This window comes from Mirounga angustirostris, unplaced genomic scaffold (assembly GCF_029215605.1).
Source record: "Mirounga angustirostris isolate CCGP_5_RB_7025 unplaced genomic scaffold, mMirAng1.0.hap1 SCAF_12, whole genome shotgun sequence".
Lineage (NCBI taxonomy): Eukaryota > Metazoa > Chordata > Mammalia > Carnivora > Phocidae > Mirounga > Mirounga angustirostris.
This window is the reverse complement of record NW_026991720.1, coordinates 45,424,675-45,444,707: the sequence shown is the minus strand read 5'-3', so window position 1 is coordinate 45,444,707 and position 20,033 is coordinate 45,424,675. Positions and strand designations below refer to the sequence as shown.

Here is a 20,033-nt window from a genome sequence, read left to right as displayed (position 1 = left end):
TTTTTTTTTTTTAAAGATTTTATTTATTTGACAGATAGAGACATAGCGAGAGAGGGAACACAAGCAGGGGGAGTGGGAGAGGGAGAAGCAGGATCCCCACCGAGTAGGGAGCCCGATGCGGGGCTCGATCCCAGGACCCTGGGGTCATGACTTGAGCTGAAGGCAGGTGCTTAACGACTGAGCCACCCAGGCATTCCTTATTTACTCTATAACAATTCAGTGAGGTATTGTTATCCTGATTGTACAGTTGAGGAAACAAGCTTAGAGAGGTGTCAGCTTGTTCAAAGTTTCACAATTAGCTGATCGGGAATTAAAACCCAGTCTCTAATCTCTCTCATAAGTTTATAGACTTTTCTAGATGTAGGTTTTTGTTTTGTATGTTGTTTGGATTTCATGGTGCTTCCTAAGTCTGATAATTCATGTCTTTGAGCAATTATAGAAAAATTCATAGTCGTTATCTTTTCAAAATCTTACGGATTTTCTTTATTTTCTTTGAGAATTCTGGTTGGATGAATGTCAGGCTCTCTTTTTTCTGAGTCTTATTACCCTGTTTATATTTTTACATCTTTGTCTCTCTGCTCCATTCCATGGATTATGCATGGATAATTTCTTCAGGTCTGTGCTGTAAGTCACTAATTCTCTCTTCAACTTTGATCTGTTTAACCTGTCCAGTGGGTTTTTAATTTCAGTGATTCATTTCTAGATGATCTATGTGGTTCTTTTCCCCCTTACTTATTTATATATATTGAAGCATAGCTGACACAATGTTACATAGGTGTACAACATAGTGATTTGATAGGTTTATATGTTATGCTGTGCTCACCACAAGTGTAGCTCCTATTTGTCACCATACAGTGCTATTACAGTACCACTGACCATATTCCCTATGCTGTCTCTTTTATTCCTGTGACTTCATTCCATAACTAGAAGCCTTTATCTCCCACTCCCCTTCACCCATTTTGCCCCTCCCCCACTCCTCTGTCATCTTCTTGGACCGGAACCTGTGTGGTTATTTGTCAGGTTTCCTGATTGTTTTTGATAGTCTCTAGTTCTTTGCTCATGTTTTTGACTTCTTTTCTTTTCCTTTCCTTTTTAACATCTTAAGCATTTAAAAAAGTATATTTGATCATTCTAATATTTTGGAGGCTCTAATTCTGTTATTTGTCATTTCCACGGAGTCTCACCTATGGTGGCTTGTTTCCTCAATGGGTTTTTAAATTTTGAGTTGAATGCTTATTATTTTGGTGACCTCGATCTGTGAAAATCCTAAAAGGCCTATGCGGAAGGTCTACTCCTCTAGAGAGCAGTTACTTCGTTGGGAACCCGAAGGCTCTATCAATTTGACAACTTTAATTTCTCAGCTTGAAGTTTCTTAGACCTAATAGGTAATGTTTTGTTTGTTTGCTTTTTCAGATTCCTTACTCCACCACATTACTGTAAGTGGGGGAATCAGTGTGCAGGTGGTAGGTTGTTGGAAGTGAATAAAGTATTCTAGAGAAATTATCAAGGAAAAATTGTAACAATTAAGAAGAGGGCAGAGGGGGGCACCTGGGTGGCTCAGTTGGTTAAGCGACTGCCTTCGGTTCAGGTCATGATCCCAGGGTCCTGGGATCGAGCCCCACATCGGGCTCTCTGCTCAGCCGGAAGCCTGCTTCTTCCTCTCCCACTCCCCCTGCTTATGTTCCCTCTCATGCTGTCTTTCTCTCTCTCCCTGTCAATTAAATAAATAAATAAAATCTTTAAAAAAAAAAAAAAAAGAAGAGGGCAGAAGAATATGGGTTAGTTGTGACTAAGAAGAAATGGTCAAAGTAGGTGGAAAACCAGGATGGTCGTTTTTGTAAGTAGGAGAGAGATTCAAGGGGAGGGTGGTTTATTTATTGGCTCTTTGTGTTCTCAGTACTAACCTTGTTCTTTCACAGTTTTTTGTTTTTGTTTTTACTTTTTAAAATTAAACTTTTTATTTTGAGATAATTGTAGACTGGCTTGTAGTAATAACTAATACAGAGAAATCACTTGTGTCCCTAACTCACTTTCCCCCAATGGTGACATCTTACAAAACTAGTACAGTATCACAACCACAATATTGACATTGATATAATCAAAATAACAACAGTTCAATCACCAGATTCCTCATGTTGCTTTTTTTATGTATACAGACTTTTATTTTTTAGAGCAAATTTAGGTTCACAACAAAACTGAACACAGAGATTTCCCATATACTCCCTGATCCCACATATATACTGCTCCCACACTATCAGCTTCTTGCACCAGAATTTGTTACAAATTGTTACAATTTGTTACAATTGATGAACCCACGTTGATATGTCATTTCACTCCAAGTCCATAGTTTACATACATTAGGATCCACTCTTGGTGTTTTACATTCTCTGAGTTTTGACAAAAATATAATGGTGTGTAACCACCAAATATAGTATCATACAGAATAGTTTGTTACTAAAAATAGTTTGCTCTAAAAATCCTCTGTGCCTGCCTAGTCATGCTTCCCTCACCCCTAACTCTTGCAAACCACTAATCCTTTTACTCTTTGCCTTTTACATAATATGATAGCTTTTCCTTTTACAGAGTATCATATAGCTTAGAATTAGCCTTTTCAGATTGGCTTCTTTAACTTAGCAATATGCATTTAAGATTCCTCCATGTCTTTTCATGGTTTGATAGCTCATTTATTTTTCAGTGCTGAATAATATTCCATTGTCTAGATGTACCACAGTTTATCCATTCACCTACTGAAGGACATCTTGATTGCTTCCAAGTTTTGTCACAGTTTTTATCAATGCCTTCCTCTCCTTTTCCACCTGTTTCCTCTCCCAAAAGGAAAAAAAAGCACAGTAGTACTAATCACCCTTAGAACATAGTTATTTGTATACTTGTTTGTGTATTTTGCTGGATTAAAAATACTGAGGGCAAAGACCTTCAGTTATAAAATTTATAATGACATCTCACATAATAAACATTTGAATGGCCTCATTCTTACACAGATACTTTTTAAAGCCATGCTTAAAAACACATTCATAACTTTTCTTGACTTCTGAAACCAATCCTGAATATAAACTCTCTTTGTTGGCTAGGGAGATCTTGTTCGAAAACTGAAAGAAGATAAAGCACCCCAAGTAGATGTAGACAAAGCTGTAGCTGAGCTCAAAGCCCGGAAGAGGGTTCTGGAAGCAAAGGTGAGTCTTGGGATCCTAAAAGAGGAATGTCATTTTTATTTAATGTCTTTGGGTGGGAAGGACCTAGAAAAGTTTCTGAACAGTATCATTTGCCTTATCTCTATTTATCCAGCATGCCTTCTTATCTGCTACCTGGCAGACTTCTCATGCTTTCACGCTCCATCTCAAAATGTCACCTTGTCTGTGAAGTCTCCCTGACTTCTGACCCACCCCTCCCCTAAATCCTAGATTTAATATACTCCGCGAATTTCCCTGGAAGGCATTGTGCTTTTTTTTTTTTTGTGCTTGCTCTTCTTTATAAATTCTTCTATCCCTGGAAATAATGGTTTTGTGTTAAACTTTTTTTTCTTTTAAGGAAAAGGTATATCCATCTGATACCTGCTCCCAAATCTTTCAAACAGTAAATGTCCCATCACCAAACTGAAATAGTTTGGAGTTCTAAGTCACTGTCTCACTACAGTGATCCAATAAAAATTCAGATATTGCTTATCAGTATCTGCATCTAAGTAACCTTAATCTTCCTAAATAATTAAGTTAAAGGGATCTTTTTTGTAACTGAAAGGGGGGAAAAACCCTAAGGTTTCTGTTTTTTAGAGGCATCAAAATCTTGTCTGATAAATTTTGTATTGAATTTTGCTGAGGAATAAACCAAACTCACATATATAAATTCATATTTCCTCTCACTCCTAATCACACGTTTTCTATTTGAAAATCCATTACAGGAGCTAGCATTACAACCCAAAGATGACATTGTAGACAGAGCAAAAATGGAAGATACCCTGAAGAGGAGGTTTTTCTACGATCAAGCTTTTGCTATTTATGGAGGTAGGGGATTAATGATAGCGCAATTATGTTGTGGGTCACTTTACTATTGTTCTTAAATCAAAAACATGGCTTTTCAATCGATAACTGTATCAGGTCACATAAAACAGAGAACATTATGCTTTTGTTTGTTTAATATTGGCCATTTGGTGTAAAATCTGTTTATTCCTTTCCATCCTACTTATTCTCAAAGACTGCTTTTTTCCCATTTGGATGTAGGGAATTGTTAGGGGCCCAGGTATGAAGCACTTAATATGTCCATGTACCTATCAGACTCTTCTTTGGAGCAGTTGAGGGCCATTGTAACACTGGCCAACTGTATCGTGCATCTTCACACAAGGGCAGTGAGAAGCCAGGGTCCCTAGGTTATTCTTTATGGCAACTGCCAGGAGAAAACATTCTTCATAGGTATGTAGGTAAATCTCTACATCTTTCTGAATGCTTTGTGAAGGTATGTAGGCAAATATAATTCACTGATTAAATGTACAGTGGTATTTTTCATAGTGGGTGGAGATCATTCCAACAGTATTAGACTTTTAATACTTTGTCCCTGAAACTTGATTTGAGTTTGGCTAAGCAGATTTCTAAATGTTTAACTTGAGGTTTAAATATAGTGGCTCATATACTCAAGATTAAATATAGTGGCTTGTATATCCAAGAATAAATTAGAGAATTGGGTGCTAAAATTCATCATTGTTATCAGCTGATGCAACAAGTTAGATCTATGGCAGAAAAGTGTAATCTGTTTTTCATTGTTTCTTATATATGGAGGAACATCTTTTGCTTTTAGTTTTTTGCTAATCCTACTTGGGATTCTTAATATAGAAGTAGTAAACGGAGTAAGAGCTTTTTAATTTTACTTCTCTTAGCTAGCTGGAAATAACCCCTTCAGTATTGAGGGGTTTGAATTGTTGACTTTAATACCTCTTTAGGGAATATGTGAAGTCGTACAGTTTCGTACATCCCCTTGCTTTAATTTGCTTGGAGTGACAAGGTAAAGTATGGATTTTCCTTGTTCATATTTTGTAGGTGTTAGTGGTCTGTATGATTTTGGGCCAGTTGGATGTGCTTTGAAGAATAATATTATTCAGACCTGGAGGCAGCACTTTATCCAAGAGGAACAGATCCTGGAGATTGATTGTACCATGCTCACCCCTGAGCCAGTTTTAAAGTAAGATTTCTACTTTGGGGGCTGAAATTCATTAATATGCATATTTAAGTAACTTCTCCTGATTACAAAAACTACTCATATTCATTGTAAAAATGTGGAAAATAAAGAAAGACAAAATATACATCTAATGTCCATAGACAGCCATGTCAAAATCGTTGTGTTTATCCTGTCTTCTTTCTCCATAAGTCCTGTACATACATCTGTGTTAGCAGCACAATGCTTTTTTTCATGTAATGTAGGTGAGCATTTACTTATGTCATTAAATATTCTTCTAAAGCATTTTTAATGACAGCATAGTACTCTCTTGTGGGTATACCATAATTTATTTAGGTAGTGCCATATCATAGGCATTTAAATTGTTCTTGGGGCGCCTGGGTGGCTTAGTTGGTTAAGCAGCTGACTCTTGGTTTCGGCTCAGGTGTTGATCTCAGGGTCCTGGGATCAAGCCCTGAGTCGGGCTCTATGCTTAGCAGGGAGTCTGCGTGAGGATTCACTACCCGCCACCCTCCCCCCCACCCCCCCGCCACCGCCGTGCATGCGCACTCTCTCTCTAATAAGTAAATCTTTTAAAAAAATAAATTGCTCCTGATTTTTGAGTCCACTGAACATCCTGATAGATGGATTTTGTATATATATGATTATTTCCTTATTCTAAGTTTTTAGAAGTTCTGGGCAAAGGTGTGTATACATTTAAAATCAAATAACTACTATTTGTGTTGAAGTGTTAGTGCAGAAATTTATTTTATTCCTACTAACATTGTTGAAAGCAGGGCAGGATTGCTAGAATATAGAAAGAAGAATCCTTTACATTTTGTATCTCATCACTTCATTTAATGTTGCCTGGTAAAGAGCTAATTTTCACTGTTTGCATCCTTTGGGCTCTCTCAGTAATTTCAGCCAATAAAAACAAGATGAATTCCTGATGAGGGATCTAAAAGATCAAGACAACCTATTCTTGAGCTACTTGCTCCACTAATAGGAATGCGTAAAAGATAATACCAGTGTCCATACAGTTTTTGGTGACAGAAAACTCTTTTCTTAAGATTCAGGATCTCTACTGAGTTATGAATTCTTGCCTAGTCAAATTCCCCCTGGTTTTGGCCTTTGCATAAGTCGTTAATAATGAGATAGGCATGGATTAATTGATTCTGCAAGGTAGAACATACTTTATGACAACTTGTAAAAGAGTATAATCTAGTTGATGTCTCTTTCCTGTGGGATGGAAGAGCTTGGAGGAAAGGGTGGAGATAGATTTGAGGAAGAATTTTCTGTAGCCTACATTATCTACCATGGATACATCATTATATATATGGGAGCTTCCATCTTTCAGATACACAGATATAAGCATGATATACTACATATAGAAGGGGGATTATCTTAGAACGTAAAGTTTATGTATTAATTTGTATGAAAATGACAAATTGGCTTGGCATTTGTTAACTTAGGACCTCTGGCCACGTAGACAAATTTGCTGACTTCATGGTGAAAGATGTAAAAAATGGAGAGTGTTTTCGTGCTGACCATCTATTAAAAGGTATGGTTTTTCATCTCGGATAAGTATTCTTCCAAGTAAAATTGATCAAAACAGAGGGTTTAGATTAAGCTTTTCTCATATTTTTTCTATTAAAATTTTTTGGGGGCATAACATACAAAGAGTAAAGTGCTCAGATCTTAACCATACAGGCTGACCTCATTTATTGCACTCTACCTTACCGTGCTGTGTGGATACTGGCAACCCGGGGCCAAGCAAGTCCGTCAGTGCTGTTCTTCCAACGCTTTTACTCACTTTGTCTCTCTCACATTTTGGTAATTCTTGCAATATTTCAAACTTTTTCATTATTATTTGTTATAGTGATCAGTAATTAGGACTCGCTGACAGCTCAGGTGATGGTTAGCATTTTTCAGCAATAAAATATATTTTAATTAAGGTATACTTTTTTAGATATAATGCTGTTGCATATTTAACAGTACAATATGAGGCAAACAATTTTTTTTTATTCTTATGTTAATCCCCATACATTACATCATTAGTTTTAGATGTAGTGTTCCATGATTCATTGCTTGTGCATAACACCCAGTGCTCCATGCAATACATGCCCTCTTTAATACCCATCACCAGGCTAACCCATCCCCCCACCCCCCCTCCCCTCTAGAACCCTCAGTTTGTTTCTCATAGTCCATAGTCTCTCATGGTTCGTCTCCCCCTCCAATTTCCCCCCCTTCATTTTTCCCTTCCTACTATCTTCTTTTTTTTAACATATAATGTATTATTTGTTTCAGAGGTACGGGTCTGTGATTCAACAGTCTTACACAATTCACAGCACTCACCATAGCACATACCCTCTCCAATGTCTATCACCCAGTCACCCCATCCCTCCCACCCCCCACCACTCCAGCAAACCGCAGTTTGTTTCCTGAGATTAAGAATTCCTCATATCAGTGAGGTCACATGATACATGTCTTTCTCTGTTTGACTTAGTTCGCTCAACGTAGTACCCTCCAGTTCCAACCACATCGTTGCAAATGGCAAGATCTCATTCCTTTTGATGGCTGCATAATATTCCATTGTATATATATACCACATCTTCTTTATCCATTCATCTGTCGATGGACATCTTGGCTCTTTCCACAGTTTGGCTATTGTGGACATTGCTGCTATAAACATCGGGGTGCACGTACCCTTTCGGATCCCTACTTTTGTATCTTTGGGGTAAATACCCAGTAGTGAGGCAAACAATTTTTATATGAACTGGGAAACCAGAAAATTTATTTGACTTGTTTTATTGCAATATTTGCTATATTGTGGTGGTTTGGAACCAAACCCACAATATCTCCAAGGTATGCCTGTACAACTTGAGTCCCTTATTTAACAAAAAGAAGTTAATATGATAATTAGAAATTCTGAGTCAGCAAAGGAATCAAGACAGTATCATGATTCTCCCTGTAAAATCAACCATAGGATTTATATAAAGTGAAAACATTATCCTTGGATTCGGTTTTTTTTTTTACCTCTCCAGCACCGAAACTCAAAATGCATTGTCCTTTTACCCCTTGATTGAAATTGACATGTACCAACACTGTTCTTGTAGCTCATTTACAGAAATTGATGTCTGATAAGAAGTGTTCTGCTGAGAAGAAATCAGAGATGGAAAGTGTCTTGGCTCAGGTGAGTACTTCAGAGATGTTATCACAGCTGTCTTTCTTACAGTGTTTGGTGACTGTTGAATTCCACATTGTGCTGACCCAGGCCACGATTGTAAGGAAGTAGAGTTTATCTTCTGTCTCTCTTTGAATTTTTATTTTCTTCTCTCTCTACCTTTTGTGGCTTTATTTTAACTCAAACTAGCAATTCAGTGTAAATAGGCGTGAAATTTGCTCTATCTCTTTGGAAACCAATTTTCTGGATTTAATAACAAAAACCAGAGGAGTGACTAATGATGAATAGTGTTTGGTCTTGATGTGGAGACTTTGGGGCAGATATCCTTATGAACACTGTCTCATCAGCCACTTGATCTGCTTCTGGTTGCACTATCCCTGACTATGTGCTATTACTCTTAGAACCTGATGAGCAGGCCCCTGCTTTTCTTAAAAACTAAAAGTTTTACAATTTCTATTTAAGTTGGCAAAGTTTAGGGAAGACTTAAAAGAAACCATAGAGATAATCTGTTCTGACTTTTACCAAGTGCAGGAATACCTCCTAGATCAGAAATAGTTCTTACCTCTTTTTTTGGGTCACAGATCACTTTAAAAATATTACAAAAACTGTACCTCTTTCCCCCAGGAATATGCACATGTCCATGTATGTATGTTGCTGATTTCTCACCTTATGTATCCATTTAAGCAAAATACATTTCTCCTACACCATATTTGATCATGAGGTCCACCAAGGCTCACCTCTTAAATTTTATTTACTTCCTTGGGCAAAAATGTACATACACACACAGAAACCAGTGCTGTATTTATAGATATTTTCTTTATATTGGCATATAAATATGTGAGGCTGAATGTAGGAATCCCTGTCTCTTTTCATTTTCTCATGAGAATTTACTGGATACTTTCCCGCTGCTGCCTTGTTTTCTAAAAATATGCTGATTTTTCCCTGCGGTATCTTGCTTTCTAACGGTAGCTGAGAAATTTTCTCCTTCCTCATTTAAATTGAAAGAAAATCTTAATTTGGCTGTTGACTCATCTGCGAGTTTATTTTAGTCCTTGTGAGGTATATTTTATCCTTTGCTTGGAGCTCTTTGCTTTAGTATTGTTGCTCATGATTTAATAAATCAATTCTTGGATTTTGACACTGTTATAGCCAAAAATTCATTTCTCATTTCCTTTCTTTCCCAAAGGCATGACCTTTATTAGAAAGAAGAAATGAAAAGCACTTCTAATTACCCCTTAGTTACCGTTTTCCTTTTAGAATGTTAGACTTACTAAGCTTTTTGGAAGTATGTGTCTTTGATCTTAACAGTTTCATTCATTTCCAAGTCAATTGTCAGAGCAGGAAGTAATTAGTTGATTCATTAAGTCACTTATAGTTTGAACTCTGACTTTCTGTCTCATATCCATGGTTTTAGAAGAGCAGTCTGTTTTTTTGTTTTTAAAGATTTTTTTTACTTGTTTGAGAGAGAAAATGAGAGAGAGCACATGAGAGGGGGGAGGGTCAGAGGGAGAAGCAGACTCCCTGTTGAGCAGGGAGCCCGATGTGGGACTTGATCCCGGGACTCCAGGATCATGACCTGAGCCGAAGGCGGTTGCTTAACCAACTGAGCCACCCAGGTGCCCCTGTTTTTGTTTTTTTTTTTAGAGAAGATGTGTGCACGTGCTTGTGAGGGGAGGGGCAGAGGGAGAGGGAGAAAGAGAATCTTAAGCAGGCTCCACTCCCAACGTGAAGCCCAATGCAGGAGCCCAAAACAAGGTTCTGTCTCACGACCCTAAGATCATGACCTGAGCCGAAATCAAGAGTTGGATGCTTAACCAACTGAACCACCCAGGCACCCCAGAGAGCAGTCTGTTTTTTTGATTTGCCATATTAGATCTACATACAAACTGTCAATGTAACTTTCAGTGAAAAGTTGGGGACTGTGTGGTCTAATACTCAGAAATGGTCCTGGTGGATTCATGGCCAAAGGCCCATCTGTTTGCTTGAGCAAATAATAGCATTTTCTCTACCTGTTAGTGCTTGTGACTCCTTTTCAGCTTTATTTTAGCATGATAGTTTCTTTAAAAGGCACTGATTCACCCTCTGTGGTAGGCAGAGCTTTATTCCTGTTGTGGATTCAGCAGCTCAGAACTGTTTTTCTTTGTCCATTTTTGCTGACCCACCTCTGCATGTACCAGTTTTTAAGTCATTTTTTAATTTTTTGTTATGAAGAATTCAAAACATATGCAAATAGAAAATAGTATAATAAATACTTATGTACCCATGAACCTGCTACAATGTTGCCAAATTTTGTTGAATCCATTCCCTGCTTTCCTGCCTTCTTCTCCAGAATTATTTTGAAGTACATCTAAAACATCATTTTTTTTTTAAAGATTTTATTTATTTATTTGAGAGAGAATGAGAGAGAGCACATGAGAGGGGGGAGGGTCAGAGGGAGAAGCAGGCTCCCTGCCGAGCAGGGAGCCCGATGCGGGACTCGATCCAGGGACTCCAGGATCATGACCTGAGCCGAAGGCAGTCGCTTAACCAACTGAGCCACCCAGGCGCCTAAAACATCATTTTATTACATTGTCTTAAATGTTAACCAGTTTTTTTTTTGTTTGAATTGGGATCCAGGTAAAGTCCATACTTTGTGAGTGGTTGATACATTTTTTAAGTCTCTTTCAATCTTCAGGGTCTTTATCTCTAATTTTCCTTGTATTTTCATTAAAGTTGAGACACTTGTTTCTTAGTGCTTTCTACTATCTGGATTTGGCTGATTGCATTATTTTGGTGATATTTCACATGTTCCTCTGTTTCTGTATTATAATTTGGTAATCCGACCTTGAGGCCCAGTCGGATATTTTGGCAAGACACTTAGTAAGTGGTGTAGTGGTTGCTGTGTGCCAAGCCCTGTGCTAAGTACTTTACATAGTTAATCTTCATAGTAGCCCTTCATAGTGAAGTAGATGCTGCTTCCTTATTTCACAGATAAGCAAATTGAGGCCCAGAGAGGTTAGATAAGAACTTCTCTTGAGTCACACAAGCCGTACGTGGTAGAATTGGGTGGTTGGTTTACCCAGGTTTTTCTGACTCCAGAGCCTCGGTTCTTACGGTCATGAGTTGATTTATGTAATTATTTTGCTTCTATTAGGAGTTTTGTTTTTTTTTTAAGTTTTGAATATTCTTCAGTATTAGATGGTTTGTCATAGTCATTTGAAATTTTCAAGTTGGAGGTCATACATCATTTTAGAGGGTTTCATGTTGGTTATCAATGTATAAAATGTGCAATACACTGGAACATGCAGACATGAATAAGAAACAGTTTCTACCTTCAAGAGCTTAATATCTAGTGGGAAAGAAAAGTTTTATGCACATTTAATTAATAGACAGGGAAGTATACCTGACTCTTAAATATGCAGAGCGGTAAAATGCAACTTCAAAAATTTATTTGTGGGACGCCTGGGTGACTCAGTCGGTTGAGTGTCTTTGGCTCAGGTCATGATCTCAGGGTCCTGGGATCGAGTTCCGCATTGGGCTCCCTGCTCATTGGGGAGTCTGCTTCTCCCTCTGTGCTCCCCCCGCCCCGCTTGTGCTCTGTATCTCTCTCTGACAAATAAAATCTTAAAAAAAAATACTTATTTATATGATTTCAGATTCTTGCCAATCAGTAACTATTATAGTTGAACCAGAGATCTTTTTCTTTATGTTTCCTTGTAAAATGGTGAATGTATGAGTTTTAGGTCAGTCCCAGAAAGATACTCCAGTTTTCTGGAATGGTAAATGGTAAATTGATAAATGGAAAGTGAACTGGTTATGATTTTAATTTGGGTTTTTGAAGGTTAGAGTAACTTTGATGTTCTTATTTTGGGTGATTTTTAATGATGGATGGGTTTTATATATATAATACTTTTATGCCCTGTTTTTTTTCTGAGTCTTTTACATTAATTATTTTCTTTACCTATCCTTTAGCTTGATAACTATGGACAGCAGGAACTTGGGGATCTTTTTGTGAACTATAATGTAAAATCCCCCATGACTGGAAATGATCTCTCCCCTCCAGTATCTTTTAACTTAATGTTCAAGACCTTCATTGGGCCTGGAGGAAACATGCCTGGGTATGTATCACTTATTCTTTATGTAATGAAGTTACTGAAGTTGTTGTAATAAAAAGTAAACATCAGATCAGCCATGAAGGAAAATTTTCTAAAAATGATATGTAGAAAGTACAGATAAATATTTTAAGTAGAAATAATAACAGACATATTCTTAAATTTATTCCTTCTAATTCTTTCTGAATGTATTTTTTTTTTAGTGTATATTATTATTATTATTATTTTTGCCACAAAATAAACAGAAGTCTGATCATCATATCTCGTGGTGATAGCTGTGTAGGGCAGGAGAGGTAGTTGAAGAATGATTTTGAAAGTCATTGAACTTATTGCTGAAGGAGACTTAGAAACCATTTAGTCTAGATCAACACTGTCAAGTAGAACTTTCTGCAGTGGTATAAATGTTCTATAATCTGTGTTGTCCAATATGGTAGCCACTAACCACATGTGGCTACTGAGCACTTGAAATGGTGTTAGTGCTTCTGAGGTACTGAACTTTAAAATGTATTTAATTTTAATTAATTTAAATTTAGGCATTTGACTACTAGCCTACCATACTGAACAACATAGGTTTAGTTTGTTATTTAAAAGATGTGGTTTTCATAGTAAAGAAAGCTGAACAGTTACAGTATGATCCAGAACTAGAATTTGTATTTACAGATTCCTTCTCAATGTTAACAAACTTAGCCAAAGTATTCTTCATAACTTCAAATATTTTTCTTACGGTTTCATTGTAAGGTAATTGAGGGTAGGCTTTTGTAAGATGAAGCTAGATAGATCATGTCTCCTGGAATAGAAACTAAAGAATAGTAAAAATGAATTGTGACAGAATGTATGAATGGAATTATTTTAGTCACACACTGTGTTGACTTGGGATATTTTATGGAAAGAGGCCAAAGGTAAGCCTTTCATTTTGGCAGTACATACAGAGAGTCATTGAATGGGCCAGACCCTCTGACCTGTCATCCCACTCCTGGGAATTTATTTGAGAAAATAATTCAAAAGGAAAGGAAGCTATATTTATCAAGAGTATATAAATTAAAAGTAGAAATAACCTATTTATCCAAAAATTTGAGATGATTAAATTATAATAGATTATTTTAGAATACTCTGCAGCTGTCAAATATGAGAAATTATTATGATTATTTAGAAAATGGAAAAATAAGGAATACATAATTTTACACATATAAATCACGCACATAGGAGTACCTGGCTGGCTCAGTCAGTGGAGCACGCGACTCTTGATGTTGGGGTCATGAGTTCAAGCCCCATGTTGGGCGTAGAGTCTACTTAAAAATAAATAAAAAATGAAATTTAAAAGTCTTACAGCTTTTTAAAAAAATGCATATAAAACTGTAGTTACACTTCTTTTGGATGAAATCTGGAAAGGACCACCAGAATGAGGAGTTGGTGTGTTAGAGTGAGAAGAGGGTACAATTGTATTTTATTTTTTCTTTGTTTTAAAGTTTTCTTCATAAACTATTTATTTTGAAGTAGGCTGCTGGGAAAGCTTTCTTAGTTGATGTTTTTGCAAAGAATATTTTCTGTAAAATTGAGAAGAGGCAGTGGCTATCATGGGGTATTTGCTTGGCCGTATCTTAAAAATATGGAGAAAAAGAGAAGAAGCTTCTGGCTGGAAATGTAGAATACCACAAAGGAGAAAATGATAGGAAAAACCTTGAAATTTGCCTGGCCTAGTGTGTTGATTGTGATGAGTGAGCTCAAATGCTGAGTGTGAGCCCATACTGGCTTCTTTGTAGCCACATAATTACACTCTAATACGTGAGTTAGTGGGCATATACTTAGGCAGGGTCTTATTTTCAGAAGGATCTGAATTGTTGTCTGCCTCCTTGTTAAATGATTAATCAGGTTTTAGGGAAATTAAGAGAGAGGTGGTATTTGACTCACTGGACTGATGAAATAAAATGACATTTCTAATAGTAGTATTGCCATACCAGTTGCTTGTTACGTTCTCTAACACTTGCTTGAGAATGTTTGGTACCAAGGAAAATGTTTATTCCTCCTATTCCTTTGCTTTCGAGCATATATGTACTGCTTTGTGTGAAAATAGTATATTTCGGACTTTTAGGATTTATATCTTTCAGATTTTTGGAAAACTTAATTTCTTTCCTTCTAACAGACTGATTTATTTAAATTTATAGGTACTTGAGACCAGAAACCGCACAGGGGATTTTCCTGAATTTCAAGAGACTTTTGGAATTCAACCAAGGAAAGTTGCCTTTTGCTGCTGCCCAGATCGGAAATTCTTTCAGAAATGAGATCTCCCCTAGATCTGGACTGATCAGAGTCAGGTACTGCCCATATTATTCTTCCAGTAAAATTTGTGGATGATCTCGGCTTTGAATGGGAAAGGGAAGCTTGCTATGTTGAGACAATTCTGTTTCATTCTTACATGACCATGTCTTTATTTTTGTCCTCCAAAAGATGATGCTTTATGTTTGTAATCTCTGGGACATCAGGTAGTTGTGAGTAACTAATGAGAACTTGAAGGGAAAGGAAGGAAGGAAGGAAGGTGAAGAATAGATCACGTTTCTCACCTGCTCCAAAATGATCTTTCTCCCTTGTTTGTTATATGTTTAGAGAATGGCAGGATCTTGATTGTCTAAACCAAGGCATTTTCTGGCAGTGGTGATATGTGTAAGTGTAGAGTGAGGTGGGCCAGGGTGACAGGAGGGGAGTGTCATGCTGGGTGTCCAGGGCAAACAGCAGGCTGGAGTTGGGCCGGGGGTGTTTCTGTAACCAGTTGACATTCCTCCAGACATTTGAGGCGCCTATATGACAGGCCAGCTAGTAGGCTTGCTTCTGTCTACTTTAGTCTGCTCACTTGTCTCTATTCTAATAATCTCCCTTTGCCAGATATCTCCAGGAATGTGTGGGAGGTCATATTAGCACTTAGTTATAGTTTTCTTTAGAAACTTACTGTGATTTAGCTGCTTTTGACTTGAGTTTTTTGTGATTTCTATGTATTTTCTTACTGATATCATCTCTTGGTGAAATAAATTCCATATAAAAAATAAGATATGTAGGTAAACTTAGCTATCTTAGACTCCAGAAGGATTTTCCACAGCCCCACCACCCCACCCATCTCTCTTTTCTTACTCATTATAATTACAGACTCCAGTCATAGCATATCCCAGCCACTGACTCTACATCATAGCACCCAAAGCACCTGCCTAATCTTGTTAGTCTCCATTACACCCACTGAGGAAATGCCCCTATGTATTATTGACCAAACTGTTTCTTCAGGCCTGTGATTGGTTCAGCCTTCTGGTCAAGAAAGGCGGGACTACACAGAGGAAGGGGCTTGCACAACTTAGAGAAATGGGGTGGGAGGGATTCCCTTGGGCCTTTGTGCGGAAAGAAGAGGTGGTCAGAAACTTTAACCAGCTATAATAACAATGAAAAACTTGTCAGGCTTGAGTCTGTTTTACTTCCTGGTGTCTGGGTTTTTCTGTCTCTCTTTTTCTTTTGTTTTTGGCTTTCCATCTGTTCCAGTAGTGTCTTCAAGCATGCTTTCAAAATACTGAGAAAGCCTGGTAAGACTGACTTTGTCTAAAGCCAGTATTTTGGAGAGGATATATATATAACATAGAGTAGCTCTTGGAAGTTATAAAAGGACCACGAAGTAAGGCAAAACCTGGGGCTTGTGGAATAGAAAGTGGTAAGTCGAAAAAGCAGCTCAGAACTAAGGAATGATCCTAGGAGTTAACTGGTAAAAGGTCCGTGGGGCTTCCCTGGATATTTTTTATTTTGGTCATTTTCCACTTTAAAGCATCCTGTCTGGATTCTGGCTGGTTTTTGTTCTTGCATCGCTAAGATCCTGACTAGAAGTCTATTCGTTCTTCCATGAGCCGGTATCCCCATGGTTTTTGTTCCATGGATAGGGCTAGGATTTGTTTAGTGTTGTGATTTATAGAGTTATCAGGTGATTAGTCTTTGCATGGCTGTGATTTCTTTTATTTAGGTTGGGAGTATTAGACTGTTCATATGTAATTTTTAAAAGTTTATTTTTATTTTGATTGGCTGGTTCTGTCTTCTAGACTACATGTATTGTAGTTCTCCATGGTTCAGGTACAGCATCTGAACTCAAAGACAGGAGACCACTGGTAGAATCACTGTTAGAGTTGATTTCCATCTCCTGTCTGTGAGCTGGGATTATTTGACAGAACAAATGGAAAGGCTTTGGCAGCAGATTATTTTGGGATTCTAGGCAGGGCCCTTATTTTGATATGCTTTGCATTTTAGATGTTCTCTTGCTATCCGCCACACTATAAGATATGTGAGGACAGACATTGTGCTTCTTTGTCTGTGTCCTATTTCTGTGCACACAGAAGACATTTGATAGTGCTTGAAAGACAAGATATAGGTGCTATAGGACCAAGTAAGAAATAGTATTAAAAAATAAAGTTTAAAAATTAGAGCTCTTTTGCCATGCATTTCATGTATTTTTAGGTCTCATTTAAGCAATTTTTCATTGTTTTTAAAAAATCTGAAATAATCATGAAAGTGCACTAGTAAATGTGTGTGGGGGAGTGTGTTTAAAGGAGAGAAATTTGATTTTGACTCATAAAATTAACTTAAAACACTTTTCCCCCAATAGCTACTTAATTGCCATTCAGAGAAATCTCTTTGGGAAAGCATTACTATAGGCATATTTATTTCATCATTATGCAGTTAGCTTGATGCTGGCCTGTTCAATTCATGTCTTATGTCCTCTGCCTTGAATAACACTTTATTTGAGAAGCTATTACCCTAAAAAAGCCAGCTGTATGGTGCCATTATCAGTCATTTACTTATTCAGAGCAATAAAAAGGAAGAAACCAAACTACTATAGAAGCTAAAGAACAATTTCACTTCACTTTTAATTTCCCATTCTTGGAAAAGGAAATATCGGGAACTTCATTTAGTATATATTTATAAAGACTTGCTAGTGCTATAAGGAAAATCATTTTATTTGGAAGTCACTATTCAGTATCTCATTTCTTTTTTGTGTCTGACATTTGCTTAAGTTTTCCTAATATTAAAAACTATCTGTTCTTTAAAAATTATTTTCCACTGAAAGTAATAATCTTTTGTTGTTGTGGCTAGTATGGAAGGAAAAACAGATGGACAGTAGTTAAGGTGGTAGAAACAGATTTTATTCAAGACTATTGCAGTAGAGGAGGGCGCCTGGGTGGCTCAGTTGTTAAGCGTCTGCCTTCGGCTCAGGTCATGGTCCCAGGGTCCTGGGATCGAACCCCCACATCGGGCTCCCTGCTGGGCGGGAAGCCTGCTTCTCCGTCTCCCACTCCCCCTGCTTGCGTTCCCTCTCTCGCTGTGTCGCTCTCTGTCAAATAAATTAAAAAAAAAAAAAAATCTTAAAAAAAAAAGACTATTGCAGTAGGCAGTGGGGGGAAAAGAGATCTCAGTATGGAACCAGGCTCAATTTTGCATATAGCATGGGCAAGAAAGAATTTCTAGCCAAGGCGTGGGGTGAAGTGGGGTCAGTGGCTAGAAAACTACTTAAAGGGACCATCAGGGACAAGGCAAGGGGGATTCTGGCTAAACCAACCTGATGGGATGTTGCTGGAGACAGGCCAGAGTGATCAAACACCACCTGGGGGATGGTGGAGGATGACAAACCCAAAAAGATATCAGAGGTGATCACATAGCAAGGGGTGGGGTAGAGTGGTTCTGGTTAAACTGACTTAATCAGGGTTCTTGCTAAAACTGGATTTTACAAAGAAGTATACAGATGGGCCTAGGAGGAGGTTCAGGAGACTGACTAAAATTTGGGCAAGCAAAGAATTTTTGTCATAGGACAGAAGTTAATATTTGAGGGCACCTGGGGGGCTCAGTCATAAAGCGTCTGCCTTTGGCTCAGCTCATGATCCCAGGGTCCTGGGATCGAGCCCCACATCGGGCTCCCTGCTGGGCGGGAAGCCCGCTTCTCCCTCTCCCCCTCCCCCTGCTTGTGCTCCTGCTCTCACTGTGTCTCTCTCTCTCTGTCAAATAAATAAATAAAATCTTAAAAAAAAAAAAAGTTAATATTTGAGGAAAGTTTGATTGTATTTATTTATTTAAAATACTATTCAAGTGAGTTGTAAAGTTTTCATTAATGTTTTTTTTTTTTAAAGATTTTATTTATTTATTTAATAGAGAGAGAGCGTGAGGGGGAACACAAGTAGAGGGAGTGGGAGAGGGAGAAGCAGGCCTCCGGCTGAGCAGGGAGCCCGATGCGGGGCTTGACCACAGGACCCCAGGATCATGACCTGAGCCGAAGGCAGTCGCCCAACCAACTGAGCCACCCAGGCGCCCCATTCATTAATATGTTTTAAAAAAAATAGCCACCCAAACAAATTTAATCCAACTTTTTTTTTCTTTTCTTTTTTTTTTTTTTTTGCCATTCCCTTAGGAAACAATTTTCTGGTTTAGTGATAAGAGATTCCTGTAGTATGAGGGCCTATATCATTGTAAAGTTGAAAATAAGGGCCTTGTTTATTTTTTATAGTAAAGCATGCAACTTTTATCCCTTATATTTTTGCTTCCAGAGAATTCACAATGGCAGAAATTGAGCACTTTGTAGATCCCAGTGAGAAGGACCATCCCAAGTTTCAGAATGTGGCAGACCTCCACCTTTATTTATATTCAGCAAAAGCCCAGGTCAGCGGACAGTCTGCTCGAAAAATGCGCCTAGGAGATGCTGTTGAGCAGGTAAGATTCCGTAGGTAATTTCATTTAGGTTATTCCAATTTAGGGTCTGCAGCACTTAGCAAATTCTGTGTCCTGGATAACAAAATATTTATTTTAGCAGTCATTTTATTTTTTATATAGTATTTGTTTTTATATACAGTATTTATCCTACACTATTATTATAGTGGGAGGAAATTACCTGAACATGCCCATTTGTAGGCCAGGGGGCCAACATGAATAAAATATTTAGCAGAGCACTTGGAAAAAAGATCTTTGAACTGTGGCCTATCAATCCAACTTTTATCAATATGTACTCCTTTTGGGGAGACATTTTGACTCACAAAAAGCAAGTCCTCTGGATTTTAATCTTTTCTGTATTACCCATAGCAGTTGGGATAAAGTCTTGCATAGGATAGTATTTCTCTAATCATTTGTCTAGAGAAGTGAGTGAGTGAAAACTTTCTGATAGTTGCTGCTGCCTGATAATGGAATGAATCTCCCCAGGGAACAATGAACTTCCTGCCCCTGAACATATTCCAGTGGAGGCTGGGTGATAACTTGCCAGCCATTTTGCAGAGAAGAGCCCTACAGTGGGTAGGAGATGGGGCTAGATGATTTCTAAGATCTTTCTGGTACTGGAATCAGAAGATGACATATACAATATGGGGTGCACAAACTTCAGTGGATAAGGGTACATTAAAATCCCCTTCAACATGTCTCATTACTTTTGTTAATTCAGAAGAAATATATCTGCCCCTCTGTAGGGTCATTATTATGAATGGCATTTTTAGTGCTCTAGATTTAGAAGGTATGAGATATTGGGCTGAAGTTTTGCTGACCCAGTGAGTATGGCAGAAAGATTTTCAATGACTCTGTTATTATGAGCTTGTTAACTTGACATTAACCCA

At 37.8% G+C, this 20,033-nt stretch overlaps 1 protein-coding gene across 3 annotated transcripts in view; it reads left to right on the top strand.

The window, feature by feature from the left end:
• Positions 1–20,033, top strand: part of GARS1 (glycyl-tRNA synthetase 1) — a 47,661-nt gene that overhangs the window by 10,063 nt on the left and 17,565 nt on the right. For all 3 annotated transcript variants that reach the window (XM_064575097.1, XM_054505245.2, XM_064575098.1), the window contains 8 exons: positions 3,090–3,191; positions 3,914–4,016; positions 5,043–5,184; positions 6,630–6,718; positions 8,274–8,350; positions 12,293–12,438; positions 14,595–14,744; positions 18,984–19,146. In XM_064575097.1, coding sequence (XP_064431167.1) covers positions 3,090–3,191; positions 3,914–4,016; positions 5,043–5,184; positions 6,630–6,718; positions 8,274–8,350; positions 12,293–12,438; positions 14,595–14,744; positions 18,984–19,146 — 972 coding nt within the window. The remainder of the gene's footprint in view (positions 1–3,089; positions 3,192–3,913; positions 4,017–5,042; positions 5,185–6,629; positions 6,719–8,273; positions 8,351–12,292; positions 12,439–14,594; positions 14,745–18,983; positions 19,147–20,033) is intronic.